General features: G+C 38.9%; 1 protein-coding gene across 1 annotated transcript in view; it reads left to right on the top strand.

The window, feature by feature from the left end:
- The first annotated feature begins 2058 nt into the window (after positions 1 to 2058).
- Positions 2059 to 25648, top strand: part of rpe (ribulose-5-phosphate-3-epimerase) — a 35881-nt gene continuing 12291 nt past the window's right edge. Inside the window, exons 1-3 of the mRNA XM_053626316.1 lie at positions 2059 to 2215; positions 4109 to 4188; positions 13712 to 13851. Of these exons, the coding sequence (XP_053482291.1) occupies positions 2094 to 2215; positions 4109 to 4188; positions 13712 to 13851 (342 nt within the window). The 5' untranslated portion in view covers positions 2059 to 2093. The remainder of the gene's footprint in view (positions 2216 to 4108; positions 4189 to 13711; positions 13852 to 25648) is intronic.

Raw genomic sequence — 25648 nt, 5'->3', positions numbered from 1 at the left:
AAAAATTAAAAATGACGAAATATGGAGATACGAGTTCTGATGTATGTCACTGAATGAAGCTCAATTTATTCATTAATATTACTCCAAACAGAGAATTGTTCATTTAAAGCACTAGCTACTATAATCATTAAGAACAGCTGCTAGTTAATGTAGCTAGCCACAGTACATGTTGAGACGTGGGTGCCAGCCTGTGAGGATTGCTGTTTGTGTTGGTGAGTTGAAGCTATTAGTATGAGATGGAGGCTATTTTGCTATAGAAAAAAACACTCCATTGTCCAGTTTTCTCTCTGGAGGAAAGTGTGACCTACTATGGCAGTTCTTGATGCAGAAGCACTTCCCTACCATCACAATGTTTTCCAGAATCACGACAGAAAATGAAAACACACAGTCTCCAACTCATAGCTCCAACTCACCAGCAGTGGGAGCGATCCTCACACGATGGCACCCCTGTCCCAAACATCCAACACGGTGTGCCGTGAACTAACTGGATAACTGGTAGCTATCCACACAACTCCTCAGTCTTTTCTACTCCTATGACCTGCTGTTCATCCTCCTCTATCCTCTTCCTCCTAAAATATTGTAGGATCTCTGTGTGAACATTTTGAATAACGTTACCATTAAATCATTTATGGGCACGTAGCAACGACACATACACACAATTTTGGTGTGCTAGCCAGCTTGCAAACGTATGCATATTTGACAGTTTCATAGGCTAAATAATTATTTCGACAACAAAATTGTCTATCAAAACCAGCGAACAATCTGCAGTTTCATGTGCTGAAATAGCAACAATGTCCTACCTCAACTACAAAGTGGTAAATCTTTCATCTATACATTAGTTTGCTTGAGATCGTCTGAATGCTGTGTGGTAACCGCCCTCACCTCAGGATGTGAGGTCTTTTTCCACGGATGGTCAAGGAATATTCGAATCATCTCAAAATGAATCCATCTCGCTTTCATTGTGTAAGAGTAGCCACCTCTCTGAAAATCCATACTAGGTTTGCTTGTTACGTTGTAGTGACACACACTTTGCTCTCGTCAAGCTTGGCAACAGGCAAGCGGGTCCAGCGAGCCCTAGCTACTCGAGTCTGACCCCTGCGCTTATTATAGCGAAAGTTTGTGTTTATTGTTATTGAATTTTGTTTCTAAAAGTTGTGGAATGGATTAATTTGGAGACTCTCCATTATAGAAAATATCTATGAAATGTAATCAATATGTGTAACTAACATTTGGATATGTTAATGAAGTATATTCAATATGTAACCAACATTTAGAATTATTACTTAAGCATAATCGAATAATCAATATTAGTTAAAAAGCATAATCTATATGTATAATCAATAGTTAGAAGCACAATCTAAATCCATAGAACAATGTTTGATCGAGTTATATTCTGAGTGTGTATTGAGTTGGATGAACTCTGGTGTCTTACTGTACAATAATTGTTCTTTCTGTACCAGCCTGTATCTTCCTCCACAGAAGACTTTGAGGCCGATACCAATTAATGAGCTAGGGTAAGGCTTGGGGGGGGGGGGGGGGGGGGAAGGCAAGTGTGGATCAAAGTCAGGACACAAGCCTATGTGAAACCTTTTTTAAAAAGAAGAAACAACCAAGACCTCATGAAATCGTAACTGCGCATGCTCCACAAATTTAAGATAACACATAGACATGAATATTTAATTGTGCCAAAGAAGATTGGTCTGTGTGTGCTTGCATAATTCAGACTCTCTGCAGACTGTCACACTTTATTGGTTTTCAGTAAAGTTTATTTACTTTTTGACATCTACTAAACTCTCTGTCTCTGAAGTTTTTGACTTAGGCTAAAAAGGTTGATTTTATCAACGACATAATCTCAGGAATCCTCTGAGACAGGTAGGCAATGCGAAATTTGAAAATAGGATGGAAAAAACGGGTGGGTGGGGGGGGGGGTGTTTGGCAAAGCCTAGATTTTGAAATGGGGGGTGGGGACATGTCCTCGCATGTATTATACACGCCCATGTTGCTACCGGAAACGCGAGAGCAGTACTATTCCGAAACGGAAACGAACAGCGCATGCGCAGATTGAGCAGTTTGTTGTGTTCGGCGTGGAAGAAATGGCATACACGGCTAAAATTGGGCCCTCGATTTTGAGTAGCGATCTTTCCCAGCTGGGTAGGGAGTGCGAGCGGATGATGGAGTGCGGCGCGGACTATTTACACCTGGACGTTATGGACGGGTGAGCTGTAACAGTGTGTTATTTTTCATATCAGTGTTTTTAAACCTGCGGACGAGCCTTATGACTTCAGCTCGCGCCATCTATAACGCGAGCAAGTTAAAAGTCCAGGTGCGTGGAAACGGGGCGGCCAAAGCCTAATTACTGACCGGTTTACACACAGGCTGTGCTTTCTCCGGGTGCAGCGTGGTCAGGTTTCAGTTTGGAAACTTGATATTATTTTTAACCTGCAGTTTTCGCCATATTAAAACTACCAAGCAGGAATTTAATGTGATCCGCGACTGTGAAACTGCAGCGCGGCGTCTCCTGTAGCTCTTTAAGCTCATTCATTAAAAAAAAAATCCCTTTTGTAACACTTCATTTATTGTAAAATAAATATATATGTGACCGAAATCAATAAATAAATAAATAAAAATTATTAACTGGGTTTTAATTCGTGTGCTTTTAATGTAAATTTATTTCACTAGAAATATGAGTAAAGGTGTAAAGACAAAATATCCTCGTCCATGTTCTACATAAGTAGGGTAATTTTAGATATATTGGGACAACTGTATTACAAACTTTCTTGCCATTAATATCCCCCGTGTTGTGTTGATTATTTACATGTGAAGGAAAAAATGTCCATCATATTCTAAAGAAAAATGGCTCACCTTTTTGTTGTTTTTTATGGCTGACTGGAGAATAAATTAACAACATGCGTGGTAATTTGAGATGCATTTTTGTTGGTTTATCAATAAATAAATCAATACATTAATCAATAAATCAAAATCTAAAACAAGACTTTAAAAAATCTTCTCCAAACATCATCTAATATCGTATGAACCGAGTAGACAAAGTAAAACTAAATTTATATTAAGATGTTGGACTGAGTAGCGTTCTGTAATTAATTTTGTACATTAATACAACTGGGTTATTGTCCAGTATTTTACATTCATATTAATATTTAATAATTTGATCACAGTAGCAGCATAACACAGTATCTGAAACAAACACTGAACTCAGTCTACAACAATCATACACTGTAAAACCGGATAAGTTCATTTAACTCAAAATTTGAGGAAACCAATTACCTTAATTTAAGTTGATAAATCAATTTCTTTAAGCCAAATACACTTAAATATAACTTAACATAACACGTTTGAGTTAAATTTTTGTTATATTTAAGTGTATTTGGCTTAAAGAAATTGATTTATCAACTTAACAATTTTGAGGTAATTAGTTTCTTCAAATTTTTTGAGTTAAATGAACTATCTGGTTTTACAGTGGATGAACACAGTATACTAAGTTAAAATCTCTGCATACTAAGTTGCACACTATGCTCGATATTTCAGTGTAGCTTATTTTTCTCCTTCTTAAGATGTTTTATTAATCCATCAATATATCATTTAACCACAGTTATGGGATGTTCCATGCATACATTATATCGTTTCACCTATTGTATTTTAAGACTGTCCTGATTAACCCAAACCATGTTTTGCAATTTGGAACATCTTGAAAATAATTATATTCTGCAAATAACTAGTGCATGATTTTACCATTTTATGAATTCTGTGTATATGCATCTTAAATAATACATAGTAAAATATCTTACGGTATAGTATAATTACGTCATTTCTTGTATTCTGAGATTTTTGCGTTTGATGATTGATGCTGCCCATGTCCCCTTACCCGATGTCACATGAGTCAAGTCATGTCACTTCTATTAAGAAGTTCCATTGCAAGGAATTAGTAACAATAAGTGTTGACTTTCGCATAGCAGGCCAGAAAATAAATGCTGCTAAGTTAAATGGCTCCAATTCACCTGATGTCCCAATATACCTGAATTCACACTGCATTTAACAAAGTAGAAATTGAATTAGTAAACATCTAACAAGCAATTCTCCAACCTATCTGAAGGCATTTTGTTCCGAACATCACGTTTGGCCACCCGATGGTAGAATGTCTCCGGAAAGCTGTGGGTCCAAATCCTTTCTTTGGTAAGTTGTAGTTTGAGCATTTATCATTAAATTCTGTTATGTGCTGCTGCGTTGCTAATCAGATGTTGCAAATGGAGACATTAGTAATATTGACACTCCACCTTCATGCATACAAAATGTATGTTGTCAGTATTCTATTGTTTTGTCTATTGCTATGTAAAAGTGTAATTCTTAAGAAATTTGATAAAGCAACTGAAGTATGAAATGCATACCTTAGTCATTGTATTCAGGTAAACTAACCATATACATTGGATGTCCAAAGTCACGATTTTTGTGATGTGTAAAAAAAAAAAAAAAAAAAGTTAACCATTGCTGTAGTAACCCACAAAATTCAAGTGAAAAACAATAACTTTAAGAAATGAGACCTTTTAAGAAAGAAAAAGAGAAAAACAATACCCTGGTTGCATATATGGATATGAAATCTCTACACACCCCTGTTAAAATGTCAGGATTTTGTGATGTGAAATTCAATTCAATTCAATTTTATTTGTATAGCGCTTTTTACAATAGACATTGTCTCAAAGCAGCTTTACAGAAATATCAACATGGTATACAGATATTAAAGGTGCGAATTTATCCCAACTGAGCAAGCCACTGAGTGGCGACGGTGGCAAGGAAAAACTCCGTAAGATGTTTTAAGAGGAAGAAACCTTGAGAGGAACCCGACTCAGAAGGGAACCCATCCTCATCTGGGTAACAACAGATAGTGTGAAAAAGTTCATTATGGATTTATATGAAGTCTGTATGGCCTTAGGAGCAGCCGTAGTCCCAGCAGTCTGGAATTAGAGAAGATTTGAGCTCCATCCAGAGGCAGAAAGGATCTGGATCTCTAGTATCTCCATAAATTCATGTGGGGCTCGGCGAAAGGAGAGAGGGAGAAAAAAGATAATTATGACTGCGAAGTAGTAGAACAGAATCTAGTCAGGGTAGGCTTGAGTAAACAAATACGTTTTAAGCCTAGACTTAAACACTGAGACTGTGTCTGAGTCCCGAACACTAATAGGAAGACTGTTCCATAACTGTGGGGCTCTATAAGAGAAAGCTCTTCCCCCTGCTGTAGCCTTCACTATTCGAGGTACCGTCAAATAGCCTGCATCTTTTGATCTAAGTAGGCGTGGCGGATTATATAAAACCAAAAGGTCGCTTAGATATTGTGGCGCGAGACCATTTAGTGCTTTATAGGTTAATAAAAGTATTTTATAGTTAATGCGAGATAATTACTGGGAGCCAATGCAGTATTGATAATATCGGTGTGATATGGTCGTACCTTCTAGTTCTAGTTAGGAAGCCATTTATCTAGCAAGCCTTTATCTAGTTTTGGTGAAGCCATTCCTTTGTTGATTTGGAGGTCTGCTTTGGGTCGTTGTCATGCTGAAAGGTTAAATTCTTCTTCGTCTTAAGTTTTTTAGCAGATGCCTGAAGGTTTTGAACCAAAATTGACATGTATTTGCAGCTATTCATGATTCCGGCCACCCTGAATAAAGTCCCATTTGAGCTGAAGAAAGTCAGACCCAAAGCATAATGCAGCCACCACCATGCTTCCCCATGGGAATGGTGTTTTTCGTTGTTGTTGTTTTTTGTCACCAAATATATCTGAGTATTATGACCAAAAAGTTAAAGTTTGGACTCATCAGATCATAATACATTATTCCACATGGTTTTCTTGCTACCTACCTTGTAGCCATGTAGATTGTCACATGTAGGGTGCAACCAGTACTTGCCAGAAATTGCTGCAGTTCTTTTAATGTTGCTGTAGGCCTCTTGCCAGCCTCCCTGACCAGTTTTCTCCTGATCATCTCATCAATTTTTGTAGAATGTCCTGTTCATAGTAATGTCACTGTTGTGCTGTAGTTTTGCCATTTGTTGATTGTCTTTACAGTGTTCCATAATATACTCAGCAAAAAAAGAAACGTCCTTTCACATTCAACTGTGTTTATTTCCAACAAACTTCTTAACGTGTAAATATTTATATTAGCATAAAAACATTCAACAACTGAGATATAAACTGAACAAGTTCCACAGGTGCTTGACGAACAGAAATGGAATAATAAGTCCCTTATTAGTCCCTGAACAAAGGGTCAATATCAAAAGTAACAGTCAGTATGTGGTGTGTCCACCAGCTGCTTTAAGTACTACAGTGCATTTCATCCTCATGGACTGCACCAGATTGGTCAGTTCTTGCTGTGAGATGTTACTCCACTCTTCCACCAAGGAATTTGCAAGTCCTCGATCACGTCTGGGGGGGGGACACATGGTTACATGTCATTTTCCACTGCAAGGACAGTCAGCTGTCCTTCCTGTCTCCCTGTAGCACTGTCTTAGGCGTCTTACATTACAGACATTGCAGTTTATTGCAGCCACACCTGCAGTCCTTATGCCTCCCTGCAGCAGGCCTATGGCATGTTCATGCAGGTGAGCAGGAACCCTAGACAATCTTTCTTCTGCTATTTTTCAGAGTCAGTAGAAAGGTCTCTTTAGTATCTACGTTATTGTAACTGTGACCGTAATCGCCTACCGCCTGTAAACTGTTCGTGTTTTAAGGACTGTTCCACAGGTGCATGTGAAATAATTCTTTATGGTTCATTGAACAAGCATGAAAACCATTCTTTAAACCCTTTCCAATAAAGAACTGTAAAGCTTATTTGGATTTTACTAAATGTATCTTTAAAATACAGTCACCTGAAAAAGGGACGTTTCTTGTTTGCAGAGTATATATCTAATATAATGGAATTTTTTTGTAGCCCTCTCCTGATTGCATGATTATTTTTCAACAATGCCCTGATGGCAAAACTACTCTGGCCCAAACCTTTCTTAAGATCTGTAACAAATCTATCAAACAGATTCAGCCGAGCTCTGAACCTTAAACCGCTGCTTATCCAAGCAGATGTGGCCTAGATCCATTCTGAAAGATTTATTTTCTAGCTGTTATTGCCAGAAAAAGTTTTTGACGAGTGCAAATGGACAGTAATATTGGTTATTTTATTTTTTGCACAATTTGTCACGACTTGATAGCGGAGACAGATGCAAGTGCAGATTGGTGTCTATTAGAGTGAAACAGATGAAAACAAAGCCTATGAACATGAAACAAAACAAACAAGAACTAGATACATGGCAAGAACATGAACAAAATGACATACAATGTGACTACAAAAGATGAAAGTTGCACAATGAGACACAGACTCCAGAGCTTAAATAGTGACACTAATTAGGTGAAACAGGTGCGTGTGATCAGTGAAGCATTTACTTGATCATGTGATGTGCTGGGGCTGCTGGGAAGTGTAGTTCTTTGCCGTATTCTGTGCTTCTATGACAAAACTGATGCCCAACTACCAAAGCCCAGTGCATGATTTACAGTTCAGAGGGGATCCTGGACAACCAAGTGAAATGTCTCCTTGCTGACCCGGGCACTTAGGCTGATGAAGTCCATGGGGAGCAACACACTTAGCAAAAACATTACTCATTTGATGGTTAATAAAATCATATTTATTAAAAAAACAGTTGCCCACATTCAGGAGATGACCACTTATAGCTTTTTTTTACCTACTTTTTTAATGGCCTATATTTTAATAGGAAGAGTGGAATAAAATTGCCAAATTAAGATGCTCTCAGTTGGTAGACTCTTACTGAAAAAGACTGTATTGTGTATTACAAGCAAAATGTGCTTTAACAAAGTATTAGCTTTTTAAATTCTTCTCTTTTTCCCCTAAAATGGTTTTTCACTTGAATGTTGTTCACATATTAAAGTTGGAAAATATCTGACATGATTTATCTTTGTTTCCTTTTTTTTTTTTTTTTTTACATTTCAAAAACCTTCAATGTTAACAGGGGTGTGTAGACTTTTTATATCCACTGTAGATCACTTTGTAGGTGAATAATTATTGTAGCCCATCAGATTTTCTGTGCCTTTCTGGCTGGTCTCTTTATGGAAACCATAGGGCCACCACTATTGAGCTATTTATTATTACTGACATGACTGTGTGTGGTGCTGGAACAAGTGGATCAAGTACAGTTATATTTTTTTGTTGTTTTAAACTATATTACATTTATATTTATTCATTTAGCAGACGCTTTTATCCAAAGCGAATTACAAATGAGGAAATACAAGCAAAACTAATCGGCATCACTGCTGGATTAAGAACAGTAGGCCAAAAATCTGCAGAGTAAGCCAGTGTTGTCATAAGTGAAGTTAAGACAATCAACACACTTTGTCTAAAGCAGAGATGAGAAGATTAAGATGTTACTTTACTTTAAGAAAGTCAATTAAATGAGTTAAAATGTTAGTCTTTGAGAAACAATATTAATAAATCAATATGCAGACTGTATATATGCCAATAATTTAAGCTTTGAGATGAGCATGCACACAGTAGACCTCCACCCATCTCTACCCACCAAGACAAGCAAACATTTTAAACAATTGAGTTATACAAGCTCTCAACCCCTCACTCAGCATCCTTCCACATCATGCTACACATGCTGAAGTCCACTCCTACTCAGCACCTTCCATGTCAAAACACACACACCAAAGTCCACTTAGTCACACACAAAAGGCTTTAAACATACCAATGATGATTTTAAGTAGTACAAATGATTAATTATTTATTGCCATTTATTTCTCAGGTAGATACATGCATACTTTATTGACACAAGTCTCATGGCCATGGTTATAAATCTCATGCCTTCTTTAACACTCAAAGCATACATACAAAAAAAGTTTTCACAAAATAGTGATGTGTTTTTCAGAGTGTCTTCACAGCAATGCTAGGGTCAGTAACCTATTTAGCTTGACCCAGAGTAACTGCCATTGAGTTAAGGCTCAATTTGTGTGCAGACTAAATCTCCATGAAATGCAGCAGTTGTACAATAGGGAGCACTCAATTGAGTAATTGACACAACCTTTTGTTTGTTGAGATTATTTTTGATGCTTTATATCAATATATTAATTTGAAAAACAGTCATACCTATTTTAGAGACCTTTTTAAGACCGCAGTGGTCGTATAAAGAGGAAAGGTAAAAAGGTGAGGGTTTTTAAAATGTAAGCTTTTTAAAATAAAATTCTTCATCACCTATCTCCTTATTTCCTTTTCTGTTAGCACAGTGCTGTGAAAAAGTATTTGCCCCATCCTGACTGTTCTCTTTTTGTGTAATCCCATGCTAAATTGTTTCAGCAATGAACACAAAATCTAAGATAAAACAAATGCAACCTGAGTAAACAATTTTTTTAATGATAATGTTATTTATTGAAGCAAAAAGGTTATCCAATACCAACTGGACCAACTAATTCCCCAAATCTATGAAACCCCATTCATAATGGGTTTCAGCTGGACTAGATGCAACCAGACCTGATTGCTGCAAACCCTGTTCAATCAAATCAACACTTAAATAAAACTTTTCAACAGCATGAAGTTGGTTAAAAGGTCTTACCCACTAACACACTACGGCAAAATTGAAAGAAATTCCAGAAATGATGAGGAAGAATGTGATTGAAATGCATCAGTCTGGGAAGGGTTACAAAGCTATTTCAAAGGCTCCTAGACTCCAAAGGACCACAGTGCTAGCCATTATCTCCAAATGGAAAAATTCGGCACAGTAGTGAACCTTCCCAGAAGTGTCCGATCTTCCAAAATTCCTCCAAGAGCACAGCAACGACTCATCCAGGAAGTCACAAAAGAGCATCAATAAAGGTCACTGTTCATGATTCACTATTAGAATTTACCAGATTTTAAGTTTAAGGGGCAATTAGTTTTTCCCATTAGTGATGGGTGTTGGATCACTTTTTTTTTCTCTCAATTAAAAAAAAATTAATTGCAGAACACCTGGCAAAAATTATGAATCTCTACACTTGGAAGATGTTCACCCGGCTTTTTTACTTCATAGCAAATAAACAAATCACAGATATGACAATGTTTTTTATTTAATAGCTGAACATTCCGGCTTTGTGAAACATGCCTCAAACAAGTTAAATGAAATTATTTTAATTAATGGCATATTTCAGTAGAGGAAAAAATTAAGGAATCATCTTATAATTTGCATTTCTAAAACAAATACCAGCACAAGTCTAAAAATGCTGAAAATGCTAATTAGTCTGCAGTTAAGAGTGCATACAGACCTTAACCTTGGACTTTTTGAAAGGAAACATGGCCCCAACAAGAGAGATGTCAGTTGAAACATTGGAAAGGATTATAAAACTCCTTCAAGAAGGAAATCTAACATGGAGTGTGGCAAAAGATGTTGATTGTTTCCAGTCAGCTCTAACTAAATTTTTTTGCAAGTATAACAAAATGGTAAGGTTATAAAAGGAAAATTTACAGGTAGACCAAGGAAGATGTCAAACGTCTACAACAGAGATGGCCTTCCTCACTAGCTTGCTCAGTTTGTTGGTCCCAAGTCCCTATGCCACCTCCCTAGCAAACCACAGCAAAGAAGATAACACTGACCACCACAGACTGGTAAAACATCCGTAGCAGCCTATTGCTCACATTAAAGGACCTGAGCCTCCTCAGAAAGAACATCTTGCTCTGTCCTTTCTTATAGAGGACCTCAGTGTTGTCTGACCATTCCAGTTTATTGAGTTGCACCCCTTGTAGGTGTCCACTGTCTCCACTCCCTCCCCCCCTTATGGCGACAGGGGTGGGGGGCATCTTGCTACGCCGGAAGTCCACCACCAGCTACTTGGTTTTCCCGATGTTGAGTTGGAGGTGGTTGTTGTCGCACCATCTTATAAAGCTTTCGATAAGATTTCTGTGCTCCTCTTCCTTATCATCTGTGATACAGCCAACAATGGAGGAGTCATCTCAATGCAGTCTTCCTGGGTGTAGGATGTGTATTGATGTCATTCTGTCTTTGCATTGTCTGCTAATGAGAAGAAGCAGGCTGTGGCTGTCATACCCCAATCTTGTGGTACCGCAGGAAAGCCTGCGGAGGAGGGGGCAGCCAGGGTGTGAAAGGGGCAGCCATCTTGAAGGTGTGAATGGGGACATTTGAGGAGGTGGAGTGAAGTTCAGCCTGCGTTGGTGAGTCAAAATTGGTTTAACACGTTGGTACAGCCCTTTGTCCCTCAACTCAAGTCCCTCAACAAAAAGCCCTTTGTTCCTTCTGGTCTTTTCATGTCCGTAATGCTCCCCACTCGCCCCACACCTCTCTCGGATTGTTCTTTTGCAGCTTCCCCTCAATCATTTTCTTATAGCAGTTTTTAGCCCTCCTCAGTGCCTTCTGTATTTCCTTCTTGGCATTGTCAGTGTCCCATGCCATTAAGGCTCTCTTCTTCCTGTTCAGCAGGTCTTTGATATCCCTACTGATCCAAGGCTTGTTGTTGGGGAAGCAGCAGACCTTCTTGGTGGGGACAACACTCTCCTCACCCTCTGTCAACCCCTTGATCTTCCTGAAACATCTCTTTGACAGTTGTCCTGTACCACTCCATCAGGGCCTCCACAGACCACAGTTGCACAGTCCTGGTGGTGATGGGTTCCTAATAACAGGCTTGTATGTAGGAGTGAGCTGTATTGGACAGTGGTCTGATTTGCAGAGGGGAGGAAAGGCGGTGGCACTGTATGCCTCCTTAACATTAGCAGACAGCAAGTCCAAGGTCTTATCCCTTCTAGTGTTGCAGGTTACATACTGTGTAAAGTTGGTCAGGGTCTTTGATTAAAATGTCCATTTATTTTGAAGAATGCACTGATATGCCATGTCTGCAGGTACACGGTGGTGGAATGAATGACGTCACAGGTGCGTGCCGCTAGTGGAATGTAAACAATAACAACAATGGTGGTTGAAAACTCACGGGGCAGATAATATGGCCTCAACCCAATGGCTAGCAGCTCAGCATCCGGCATGCAGATTGTTGCCTTCATAATAACATGCTGTGGGTTACACCATTTGGAGTTAACAAAGACAGAAAGTCCTCCACCCGACTTCTTACTGTTCTTTTTCTCCCTGTCTACCTGAACTAGCGAGAAACTGGCTAGTTCCACTGAACAGTCAGGTATGTTCCCATTGAGCTATATCTCCGTCAGCCTTGAAGATAGAAAATGAATAACAAAACAAATGAAAAACAAATGGGCGGAAACAGGAGTCAATGTTTGTGACGGAAGAAATCGACTGAACAAAATGGGATACACGTATAGAAAAGCCAATGACAACACTAACATCTAAACAGCAGAAAACAAGGTTACAGTGGGCTAAACAGAAGCAATCATGGAGTGTGGATGATCGGATGAAAGTGATATTCAGCCAATATTTTCAGCCAAAAAAAGATCAGAAATAGCACATTCCAAGCCAAAGGATTAGAATATGTTAATATTGTAATATTTTACCACATGTAGTTCTAGATTAATCAATAAAATTTTACATTATGTAATGTAAATAGTAAAATATTCCCACTTCACATCCAGTACTTCCAAATTGTTTTTTGAATAAAAATCTTGCGACAGAAATGGATGAAAAATGCTTCAGGTTTTCCCCACTGCATTTTGTTTGTATCTCACACACACAATTGCTTGTTAGTAAAATGGCTTTACTTACATTAAATATTGTGCCATGTGTGAATTTTGAGGTGTTATACAGACTAAAGCTTTCATTATAATGGTTCTGCAGTATTTTGTGTTTAACTTCTAATGGACTCCCAATAAAGACACAATAGTAGGAAATAATAGGAACTTTAATAAAAAATCTAAAGCACCACCTTTCCATGATTGATAGAAGTGTGGCTTTAAACACTAGTCAAATTAAAGTACTTCAATACATTACTGGTTTAATGCTACCTACAGACAAGTGAGAAGATTACAGAAATGCTTTTGGTGAGAAATGACTTTTTATCATTGTTCATGCAAGGAGCCCCTATTATTTCTATAGTGAAATACAGAAGTCCACTTTTGTTTTTTGAGTTTTTTGGCTGTTCCTTATTTGTAAATTATGGTTTAGTTTTAAACACTGCCCCCAGTGTACATACTCGTATTGTGTGCAAGTATGAAGACTGCCACCTGTGTGGGCATCCCTGCAGGACACCCTGACATGCTCTCAGATATATGCTAATAGCAGTATCATTCAGCCATATGGCACATCCTTTGATGGCCCAGGCACTGCATAGGTGCTACCTGCTTAGTCTAAGTAATACATAACATAAAAACTCAACAGCATTCACATTCAAAGCATAAGGAAAAAGCAGCTTACAGGGAATTTCTATGTGTTGTGCATTCACTTGTCTGCTTAATCAATTAAAAGGTGCTGTTATGTTTTCCGTTGCACATTTGCAGTTGCCTGTGTTGCAGTAACGTTCAGAGCATTTGGATTTTTACCGAGTGCCCTACTTTGGGTTTCTGAGACAACTGAGCAGTTGTTTTACTGGACTACATTTCCTATATTTTATAGTATTTGAATATAAAGTTCTGTGATGGCTCATGTAGAGTTTTAACTACTGTATACACAACAGGTTCCAAGGAATAAAAGCCATCTAATGCGTGCAGTACTATTAATCTGAGAATTTGAAAGTCATGTAGTGTTCACATTGCATTGCCCCTTTTTTCCCCAGACATGCACATGATGGTTTCCAGACCAGAACAGTGGGTGAAGCCAATGGCAGCAGCAGGAGCCAACCAGTATACATTTCATTTGGAGGCCACTACAAATCCTGGAAGCCTCATCAAGGAAATCCGTGAGAGTGGCATGAAGGTTTGGGCTTCAAGTTTTTAAAGTGTTTTCACATATATTTTTCTTTGTAAATTAACTATACTTAGTCCTGTTAAAGTGACCCTGTAAGGAAACTAGCTGCAAATGAGCTAAGCGCTTTTGGTATTCCGTGAAACGGTGAACTTAAAAGGGGACTCTGTTTTCTTTCTGAACATTTTAGCTTTATTTATTTATTTATTTATTTATTTATTTATTTATTTTGATTTCATGCAAGACTTCTGGTTATCCATTTCCTATTATTTTAGCTGGCTAGCTTGTATTTATCACAGCATCTATCAGCACTTAACATCTCATAGTTGGTGTTAATAGTTATAGATTCGCCGAAAACTGGTGTTAGGGGTTGTCATAATAATGAAAATTTTAATAGAGCAGGTATGTTTTTACAATAAACACCTCCCTGTTACACAAGTTTAAGGAATATAATCCAGACACCTGTATTAAATGCAATGTAGAAGATTGGACTTTATTTTATTGGGGGGGGGGGGGCAAGCACCAATGCTCTGTAGTCACCCCACTGTTCTTCTTCTTCTTCTTCTTATTATTATTATTATTATTATTCTGGCTAGGGTGTCTCTGACAGCCAATAGATCCATCTGGTAAAAAATTGTGAAATATGGCACACTGACTGGGGAGGGTCAAAGGAAAATTCTGACCAGATTTGGGGCAAGTGCTCAAAGCGTCAAAGTTGGGCATAATTTGGAAGTACTTTTATGGTCATAACTTTTGAAAAGCAATACGCTCTATGTCAATTTCCACTTAATATTATGCCATCTTGGATTAAAAAAAAGATAAAAATTCTATTCCTGCTACAAATTTTGCCCAATCATCACCAAATTAGACATGTCATCTTCAGAGTAATCCTCACAAAAGTTATCAAAAGAATTTTGGTACTCCAAATCTGACACACTGAGTGAGGCTGTAGCTCAGCAACGACTTTGCACACTGACACAAAACTTGGGCATCTTCAGGAGCATGACCAGAGGCTATGCAACAAATTTCATGCCAGTGCCACTTACTGGTCAAACTTTACAATAACGTGCCAAAAATGCTTCCATCCAAGTGCCATTTTTGCTACTGTTCCTCCGGATTTTGTCCAATCTTCACCAATTTTGGCCCACATCGTTTTCTCCTGCCATCCTAGGTGTTCACAGACACCACATTACTGACAGGGTTTAATATCAAATAGCATTTTTATTGAGCAATTTTCAGTTTAAAAAACAAACAAACACAATATGACACAATATAACTATCTGTTTTGTAAGTAGGGGGGGCCAGACAGATGAGAAAAAGCATATATACCTCAGATGTTTTGAAATTGCAAGAAGAAAATAATTTTCAGGTCAGAGCAGTAGCAATCACAACCACAGGTCAAAGTAGCAACAGACAGCACCACAGGTCCCAGTAGTAGTGGGAGTTGCAGCAGCAATGCCACCCTGCTTCCCATTTGTTCATCTAGACCTTTCCTACTACAGTCAGAGGATTCCACCACTGTGCATGGTCAAAAAAACCACAAATCATTCTTGAATCCCTTTGCCTAAATCTATGGCTCTGCTTTCCCATGATTGGTTAGGTAACAATTATAACGTGTCAGTGAATGTGCGGCTCACTGCGTCTGGGTGCTTGGCCCCCAAAAATGCTGCTTGCAGCTTTAATTTTGTATAGGATTGTCCCATTGTCCCAAGATTACAAAATTCTGGAGAAATGTAATACATATTCTATCATTAATCACTCTCAGTACAATACAAATTTTCCCACATTTATGCATCTTCGGCATATTCTCTGAAGATATAACCTTATCCCGTGAAAATGGAACAATGATCAATATATGCTTCCTCCAGGCTAAACACATCTCTTGCCACTGGAAGAAGATATAACCACCAACAGTTTGTGGTTGAAATCGCTTTCTATTTGTCTATCCATTACCCTTTGTGATGTTCGTATTCCAAGGTTAGACATTCCAATTAAAAGTCCTATTCTTTGGCAACTCCCTGGTACCAAGGGTGTTGAGATGCCACCCTGCCAGCCTAGCTCGTGCCGGACAAATTTGGCAATCAGATTTGGACTAGGGCCTTGGTTTCTACTGCTGCCTTCACTAGTGGAACGAACACCTTGACAGATTCCTCCCAGGATAAAACTACATGCCTTGCATGGGTTTGTTGTCTGGGTCACTCGAGGGACCTTTTAGTTGAACCCAGAGTTTCTTCCGATCAGCTCCTTTTGTTGACCATTGATCTACTAACCTTGTAGCATTTAATGAAAGAAACCTGCTGGGAGAGTAAAATGTGTTGTTGTGGTGCTCTATGATTCACAAGTGTAATATATACACAAAGAGAAACATTTTAGATATGGATAGATAAAAAAGAATGTTATTGGGAGTCTGGGATTGATTAATTGAATGTTTTTTAGACTTTGCCCACAGCCTAAGGGCAAAACTCACAGGGGAACCACTCAATATTTTTGTAATTCACAAATAAGTATTTGGTTTATAAACATATTTGACGTGCATAAACCTCACTTGCCCTTTCATTTATTTGTGGGATTGGCTGCATTTGTTTATAGGTCACTCCAGGTATTTGTAGAAGGTCCTGAATTTATTTGGGGATCTATAAAACATTTGGCCCTTATTCAAAGCAGCTTCCTTCCTTCACAACCTTCCGATCAGTAGTCCAATGCCTTTTATCTACACCAGCCAATCAGATAGCAAAACAACTTTTTGTTAATGATCACTTTACTCCAGCCAATCACTGTAGATATGCTGTTACACGCCTGGAAGAAAGCACTATCTCACATCTTCCTCATACAGTAAATGAGCGGACCCGTAGTGACTATGATTGATTGTAAGCCATCACTTCCACCTACGGAGCATGGGTTTGTTCCCTTGGCTCCTGACCATGGATGGCTGGAGCATTATCAGGATTCGAACTTGGTTTCCCCACAATAGTCTGACATTTTTATTTATTTATTTTGCAATTTGTGAGACCAGACCATTCACCTTTTGAAGCTTACTTAAGTTTATCTTCCTGAAACCTGGCAACCACCAGTCCACTCAGTCCAGGGGACAGAGTTATAAAGAGAAGTCTTTCCCAGAAAACTTAAATGAAAGGACAGAAAATCTATCCAAAGATCTGATATCACCAAAGCCAATTCAATCCAATTTTACAATCCATGTCTGAAAGTATTGGAACTTGCATCCAGATATCCCAGCCTGTACCTTTTGATCGAAGCAGGTGTGCCAAGCAAGGTCAAATAATTGTGCGCAGAGGTAGCATATTGTTAAATTATTGTCCGGTACCAGTCAGAACCAAAATTTGAACCCTACTCTGGCTGATTTCCTCTCGTCTGAACACAGACACACAAAGTTCATTGCAAAAGTGTCTTAGTTTTAATATTCAGAAAGCACAGTGTGTGTGTGTGTGTGTGTGTGTGTGTGTGTGTGTGTGTATGTGTGTATATATATATATATATATATATATATATATATATATATATATATATATATATATATATATATATATATATATACACATACACATACATACATATATACATATATATTTTTTTATTAGGGCTGCACAATTATGGCCAAAATGATAATCCCGATTATTTTGATCAATATTGAGATCTCAATTATTTTTCACGATTATTCATTGGTTTTAGCGACAACATATTTTCATTGTACTTTCACATTTAAATAAACAGACCGCTACTTTCACCTCCATGTTGTGCTACATTCCTGCTAATGTACAAATATTTGCATCAAATTAGACTGGTCCTTAAAGTGCATCATCTCGTAGAAGCAAAATATAAATAAAATTGTACCCAAAATATAGGATAAGTAAAAATGCCATCAACCAAATGAAAATATGCATCAAATATAACAATATGCAACTAAATGAAAACAATTCAGGCCTATGCAGAAAAGGCAATAACAATGTTTACAGGAGGAGAGACACAAGACAATTTCTTTTAGGAGATTACAAAAATTTAGGAGCACAGTTGAACTTTAGGGTTTTTTTGTTTTGTTTTGTTTTTTAAGAGATGGTAGCGTTAATGTGCCACAATATAACAAGTATGCATGAGAAAACTTGAGCTTGTCAATTATGACAGAATTTAAGAACATAGTGCGTGATCAGTAAAAGATGGCGGTTGTGAGATTGGGAAGTTGAGAGAAGCAAATGATGTACAGTGTTACTCGTCATCAAAATGGCTTCTCTGCAGTATTTCCAAACTTGTTCGGTTGACTGAGGAGATGAAAAGCAGTGGAAAGTAACTGTTGCGCAGTGTAGATGCATTTTGGCCTTCCTGTACTTTTTATTAACTCCGAACAGGTCACTCGCACCGGTGCGAATAAATATTTAGTGACAGTCGCACAAAGTACTTCAGTCGCAAACGCGAGTGAAATGGTCGCACTATAGAGCCCTGAGTTTATCTGCAAAGTTTATTCCTGTTCGGCGTGATGACATTTAATGTCCCCGACAACCTTTAGCATCGTGCTAGCTAGTGTCATGATTTCCCCTCGCGAAAGCGCTGGAGCTCGCAGAGAAACTGGCAGCTCGAGCGCTAACTCCGTTTCCGGGTTTTGGCACTACAAAATGACGTCAGCCCCGCGCCGCTCTACGTGATTGGCTGCAAGTGTAGGAAGCACTTGATTTGAGTGGAGAAAACAGCGGAGTTTTCTATGAGCGGAGGACGAACTTTAAATGTCAATATTGCAGTCGATCATGTTCATTTAATCGTGGGCAGTCAAAATCATAATCGCGATCGATATCCAATTAATTGTGCAGCGCATATATATATATATATATATATATATATATATATATATATATATATATATATATATATATGTATATATGTGTGTGTGTGTGTATATGTATATATATGTGTATATATATATATATATATATATGTATATATGTGTGTGTGTATATGTGTATATATATGTATATGTGACATAAGGGGGGCAGGTGTCCCCCCTCCCATATCGCTATCAATTTACTGTAGTCATGGAGTTTCAGATTTGAAAATTGTTTAATACGTGTTTATGTACATCTCCATGGTGATAGGGGGCAGTAGAACAAAATAAGAGCATTTACTTTATTGAGATTGGGCCGTAATCAACCAGTAATTTCATTTCCAGTGACTGATGGTAGAAAGTTCCTTAAAGAATGGTATGGGATTTATGAATGGCTTGAATATAGTCCCACCATTGATCAGGCTTTTTGTTTCATGTGTCGCGCATTTGGTGGCAACGAGACTAAACGGACACATTTCAAGTGACTGGATTTGCCAACAAACATCAGAAAAGCAGCGTGCACATTTCTGCTGGGTTAAAAATTAAAGGTAATCAACAGACGTTTAAAACGGGAAGCGTAGCCACGCAAGTTGCAGTGGTTTTAAGATCTGTCGACAGAGACCTCGATGTCTATGAATCATTCATCGGATTTTAAAGGACTGACAGAAGAGATGGTGAATCTTTGGCCCTTCTTTTAAAGAATGTACTGACAAGCTTTAATCTTGATATCTGCAAGTTGAGAGTGCAATGTTACGATGGTGCAATGAGTATGTGAGGAACCTACCCTGGTGTAGCTACATGCATTTTAAGAGAAAATCCACTGGCAATGTACGTCCATTGTCACTCGCATATCCTCAGCCTCTGCATTGTGGATGTCTGTCGCACCAATACAGCCAATACATGTGAGACACATGCTGACCAATGTTCAGTCTCTCTATAACTTCATGGAGGGGTCAGCAAAACAACATGCAGTGTCTGAGTCTTAGCGAGAACGGAGCAGTGACTTTTCAGGTAAATCTACTACACTGATATCTCTAAACAACACAAGCTGGAGCTGCCATGCAGAGGCTCTCAAGGCCATACTTGATAACTTTGACACTCTTAGTGAAATTTCTGAAAGGGACGTGCGAGTCGGGGGACAGGCAAGTAGTCTGCTGACATCTGTGACCGATTTTCACTTTTTGTTCCCTTGCATTTTGATGTGACGAATTCTCATACAGTGCAGTGTACTGTCCAAAGCGTTACAGTTGTCCACCTTACATTATGCCAGTGTAAAAAGCCTAGCAGCTTCCACAATCTCTGCTCTTTTAGGAATGAGAACTGATCATCACTTTCAGCAGCTTTGGGAGTTCACAGTCGAGTTGTGCGATAAGAACAGCTACCGCCGCCCGCAACGTCCATGGAGGAGAATAACCAAAGCAACGGTGCCTGGACCGAATTCAGCCTCAGCTCAGGACTATTACAAGGAATTGCATTTCAGCATACTGAACAACACTATTAAAGAGATTTGGATTTCAGGAAAATGACATTAACACTTTGATTGCACTTAATCACATCCTCAGCTCTAATATGGACACCGAAGAGGACCTGACATTTATTTGTCGTCACTATGGATTTCCAGAAGAGGAGATGAATGCAGAATTGTCACTTTTCAATGCTCTGTTAATTGGAGAAGTCAATTTTGAACAACGATTATCACTGTTCAGAGAGTCAAAGCTAGTCCACAGTCTAGTAAATGTTGGCAACCTCTTGAAGTTATTCCTGTCTGTGCTGATGAACACTGCATCGTGTGAAAGAAATTTTTCTTGCTTGTGTCGACTGAAAACTTACATGAGAAACACCATGAGACAGGAGAGACTATCGGACATTGCTGTACTGAACATTGAACGGGCCATTCATGTGAATTTGGATAAAACAGTTAATCGCTTTGATGCCGTTTCTGGTGGCTGCAGTTTAGCTCTTCACTAAGGTATGCCGTTGTTTTGATACTTAAACTCGTTCGCTTAAACTCGTTTGCTGAGGCAGGTACAAAAAGATAAATTAATTATATACACACACATGTACACAAATGTTGATAAAGAATGATAAATGTCAGGTGAATGCGCTGCCTGTTAGAGTTGGTGAAGAGAGTGAAGGAGGGCGGCAGTGTACTGTATGTTTACAGACTGAACAGTTGCTCCTCTTGATTGATTGGTGAGGAATTATTTAATAAAGAAGTTTGAATTAAACCCACCTTGTAGTGTTAGTATTATTATTAATTTACTAACGCCCAATGCCACTGTGGCTACGAGAGCATGTCGCAGTTCAGGTCATTTTGCGTGATCAATAAAAGATGGCGGTTTGTGAGATCAGCAAGTTGAGAGATGCAGATGATGTACTGTGTTACTCTTGTTATCATAATGGATTCTTTGCAGTATTTGCACACTTGTTTGGTTGAATGAGGTGATGAAAAGCAGTGCGAAAGTAACTGTTGTGCATTTTGGACTTCCTGTAGTTTTATTCCGATTGTATTATACAACTTCGAACAGGTCACTCGCACCGGTGCGCCTAAATATTTTTTCACAGTCACACATAAAGTACTTTTCAGTCGCAAATGCAAGTGAAATGGTCACACTGTAGAGCCCTGCATATTGTGTCTTGCTGTCTTTCCATGTGGATAAAGCGCGTTTCATGTATTCATGATCCCAGCCGGGATCTCCCCTACTCTCACCACTCTCAATCTGCCGAGAGTAAATGCAAAAGTTCCATCACGGGGGTAAGAAAGGTACTGTGGCTGGCTTTCTGTCCAGCCTGCTAAATTATCGACGAAAGGCTGCACAAGAACACCTTTACTATGGTCATAGGATGTATGACAATGGTAAAGGTGTTTTTGTGCAGCCTTTGATTTGATGTGATCCTAGACTGACCATTTCTACCCATAGTTTACAGTTTATAATTTAATAATCACAGCTTATAGCTTTATCAAAGGTCATGCTTGCTGTTATGCAGATGCAATGGCATTGTGATACAAACTAGAGGCCTTCAGAATTGAGACACAGAGACCATGCCATGAAACTTATCGTGTGTGTGTGTGAGAATTGCATGCTATTACCAAAGCCAATTTCCTTTAAAAAATTTGAAAACAGGAAATTGCCCAAGATACTCTTAGGTTCGTTGTCATGTTCTTTGTTTGTGTGGTAATTGCATGCTTAATAAATATGTAGTCCTTCCATTTCCCTGAAGTGCACAGGGACCTCAGCAATAATGTTGTTTGGTTTGCATTCTTCTCTGATAATGAATTTCCATTTTAACATATTGTGCTAAAGATTTATTTTCCTGGAACAGGAAAACAAGCATTTACGCTATTTCCGGTTTAAAGAGTAGAGGAGGGTGTAAATAATATTACCTAGATGGTGGATTTTTAAGTGATTCCTAAATAATACACAATAATTCCCCAGCGATGCACATCCATCCATCCATCTTCTATACCGCTTATCCTTTTCAGGGTCACGGGGAACCTGGAGCCTATCCCAGGGAGCATCGGGCACAAGGCGGGGTACACCCTGGACAGTGTGCCAATCCATCACAGGGCACAATCACATACACATTCACACACCCGTTCATACACTACGGACACTTTAGACACACTAATCAGTCTACCATGCATGTCTTTGGACTGGGGAAGGAAACCGGAGTACCCGGAGGAAACCCTCGACGGGAGAACATGCAAACTCTGCACATACAGGGCCACGGTGGGAATCAAACCCCCGACCCTGGAGGTTTGAAGCGAACGTGCTTACCACTAAGCCACCGTGCGCTCCAGTAATGCACAATAAAGAGTTAAATAAAATAGTGGCACATGTGATGTAATTCTTTTAGAGATTGGTTGTCTAATGTTCACATGGCCCGCATTTTCTCTGTTGGTGTTTAACAGAGCAGATGAGTGCCGGGCAGAAATAAAAACAAAACATTTTCAGTCAATTTCTAGGAAGTTGGAAGGACAGAAACTACTGGATATAATAAGGGAATATTCTATTGTTTGTCTATTGTTAATATTAATTGTTTAATTTTTAATTAAAGTTTTTTAATCATAATACATTTTATTTATACTGAACTTTTCATTTGAGGCAAATCAGATAAATGAGGTAAAAGTGCTACAAGGTAAATTATTGTACAGACTATCTAAAATATTATTTAAACATTTTTAAAGCTTTCCCATGGACCCCCTGCAATTACACCACTGAGTAAGTGTACGCCACACAGTGTAAGTGTGTAGTTCGTCATTTGGGACACAACTTTAGTATTTACTCTCCGATCCATGTTTTCGGAACAGAAGTAACGTAATGAGTAAATGTACCACGCGCAGACCAACTACTCGATAATGAGATTCATTGACAACGATTTGCATAATCGATTATTATCGATTTTATCGATTAGTTGTTGCAGCTCTAGTACAGACTATAAAACTTACATAACAATGCATAATTAACAATTAACAACTCAAAAAATATAATTAAATGGCACACTGTTGTAAAAATTCCAAAATTAAATGTATGGCATTTTAAAACAGAAAGTTCTCAAATTTCTCTTAAATATCCAGTGTCTGTGGTGTCCTCAGGTAATCTGGGAGTAATCGCAGTCTGGTCCTAAGGTAGGGCTGCACAATTAATTGAATGTTGATCTCGATTACGATTTTCCCTGCCCACAATTACATGAACATGATCGACTGCAATATTGACGTTTAAAGTACGTCCTCCGCTCATAGAATTCTGCTGCAGATCAAATCAAGTGCCTCCTAAACTTGCAGCCAACCACCATAGAGCAGTGCAGGGATGACGTCATTTTGTATGCCAAAACCTGGAAACGATTTCGGAGTCAATGGGTTTTTTGAATGGGATTTTGGGTAAAAGCCTGAAATAAGGTATATGGTGAACACAAGCTCAAAATATTTTCACGTTTTATTCTACGAAATAAAATACACAAGTAATGCCCCACTCGTGATTTTTTTTAAAAAGCTTTTAATTGCATTGAAAAAGGCGACAGCTAACATGTTGCTAAATGGGACTACAGATGTTGTCGGGGACATTAAACGTCTTCAGGCTGAACAGGGGGAAAACTTTGCAGATAAACAATTCCCCCAAAAAAAGGTGGATGAAGATTCATATACAGAGTAAATCCGTATTATGCAAAAAAAAATTTAAATAAAGTTTGGACAAGTTGTCGGAAGCTTGGTGATGGTGACTTGAAGTCGAGCGACCATGGTGTAGTTTGTTTATAGCGTACGGTTGGCTTTTTATTTCTGCCAATTTTATTTAGGCTTTAAACTTCATAAAATTTGTGTTCATTTGAAGAGTGCAGAAAATGGGAACGATTTGGTCATTTGATCCTAGCAGTGCTGTTTTGGATACACAGGATTTTTGAGGCCCTTAGCAAGGATCCCAGTGAGGAGTGCATTGCAGGAATCCAACCTTGAGGAAACATAGGCATGGACAAGTTTCTCTGCATACAGTTGCTTTAAGATGGAGTAGAGTTTGTAGATATTCTTGAGGTTGAAATAAGAGGTTTTGGATGGACATTTCATATGGGCAGCGAAGGTTACATGGGAGTCAAATGTTACACCCAGATTGTAGACTGATGCAGAGAGAGGTATATGTTGGCCAGAGAAGATTGTGTGTCAGGTCAAGTAGTCAAATCTTTATTGTGATCACAGCCATATACAGTGTGCAATACACAGAGAGTAATGAAGTAGTGAGAAGTAATGTTTATCCAGGACCCAAGGTGCAATATACATGTATGAGAGACACCATGATGACAGGACATGAATTAAGTGCGACAAGAATAGGAAGGGAGGGGGTATGAGAAATATTGGGGTGCATACAAAGATGGGCAGCAGAGCATAAATACTCCAATCACAAAAAGAACATTAATCATGACAAGAAGAGATTACAGTAAACACAGGGTCCAAAGCTGTCCAAAGAATGAATTTAGTAAAAAAGTGTGGGTGCAGTAATGCTTGTATAAGAAACGTTTGAGTATAGGTGCCACGCGAGTTGCAGCCTGTTGCAGCCTGTTGCAGCCTGTTGCAGCCTGTTGCAGCCTGTTGCAGCCTGTTGCAGCCTGTTGCAGCCTGTTGCAGCCTGTTGCAGCCTGTTGCAGCCTGTCTGCTCTTTTTCGGCTAAGTTTAGTATATTTCCCTTGTTTTTTGTGCTTTCTTCGTGTTTTTTTTCTACACTAATCCTTGGTGTTGCATTTGCAGATATGGATACGCAATTGTGGAGGTTAGCAATATTTATTTTTCTGTTTGTTGGACTGTACCACTCCGCACTGGGAGATCCATTCGGCCACGGCTCTATTGTTTACGCTAGGGAGCAGCTGTTAGCACTGAGCAACACCAGGATACTTCCGACAGAAAGACCAGTGATCCCCGAGAAAATAAGGAGAAGGGGAAGCAGAGCTGGACTTAAATGCCGGGAGAGAAAAAAAGGGTACAAAACCGTTCATTCTGTCCGTTATTATGGGGAATGTGAGATCTCTCTCCAATAAGATGGAAGAGCTAACGGCGCTAACCAGGCTGCAGAGGGTGTACCGGGAGTGTAGCATCATGTGCTTCACGGAGACGTGGTTGAACGATCTCAGTACGGATTCACTGGTTACGCTGGACAGATTTCAACTTATGAGAGCAGACAGGAAAGCAAAGGAGAGCGGCAAGAGGAAGGGTGGGGGAATAGCGATGTTTGTGAATGAGAGATGGTGTAACCCTGGGCATATCAGGGTTAAAGAGCAGCGGTGCACTAAGGATATTGAGTTGCTAGCGGTTAGCATGCGGCCATATTACCTACCGAGGTAGTTCTCGCACGTCATCGCGATAACTGTATACAACAACCTCCAATCTCAAAGTATGTGAGAAAATGGTCTGAGGAGACCAGTGAGGCACTAAGAGACTGTTTTGAGTCTACAGACTGGGAAATGCTCTGTAGTTCGCACGGAGAGGACCTTGACAGTCTC

Source organism: Ictalurus furcatus, chromosome 6, assembly GCF_023375685.1.
Source record: "Ictalurus furcatus strain D&B chromosome 6, Billie_1.0, whole genome shotgun sequence".
Lineage (NCBI taxonomy): Eukaryota > Metazoa > Chordata > Actinopteri > Siluriformes > Ictaluridae > Ictalurus > Ictalurus furcatus.
The sequence above is the reverse complement of the archived record's forward strand: the minus strand, read 5'-3'. Positions and strand labels throughout refer to the sequence as shown.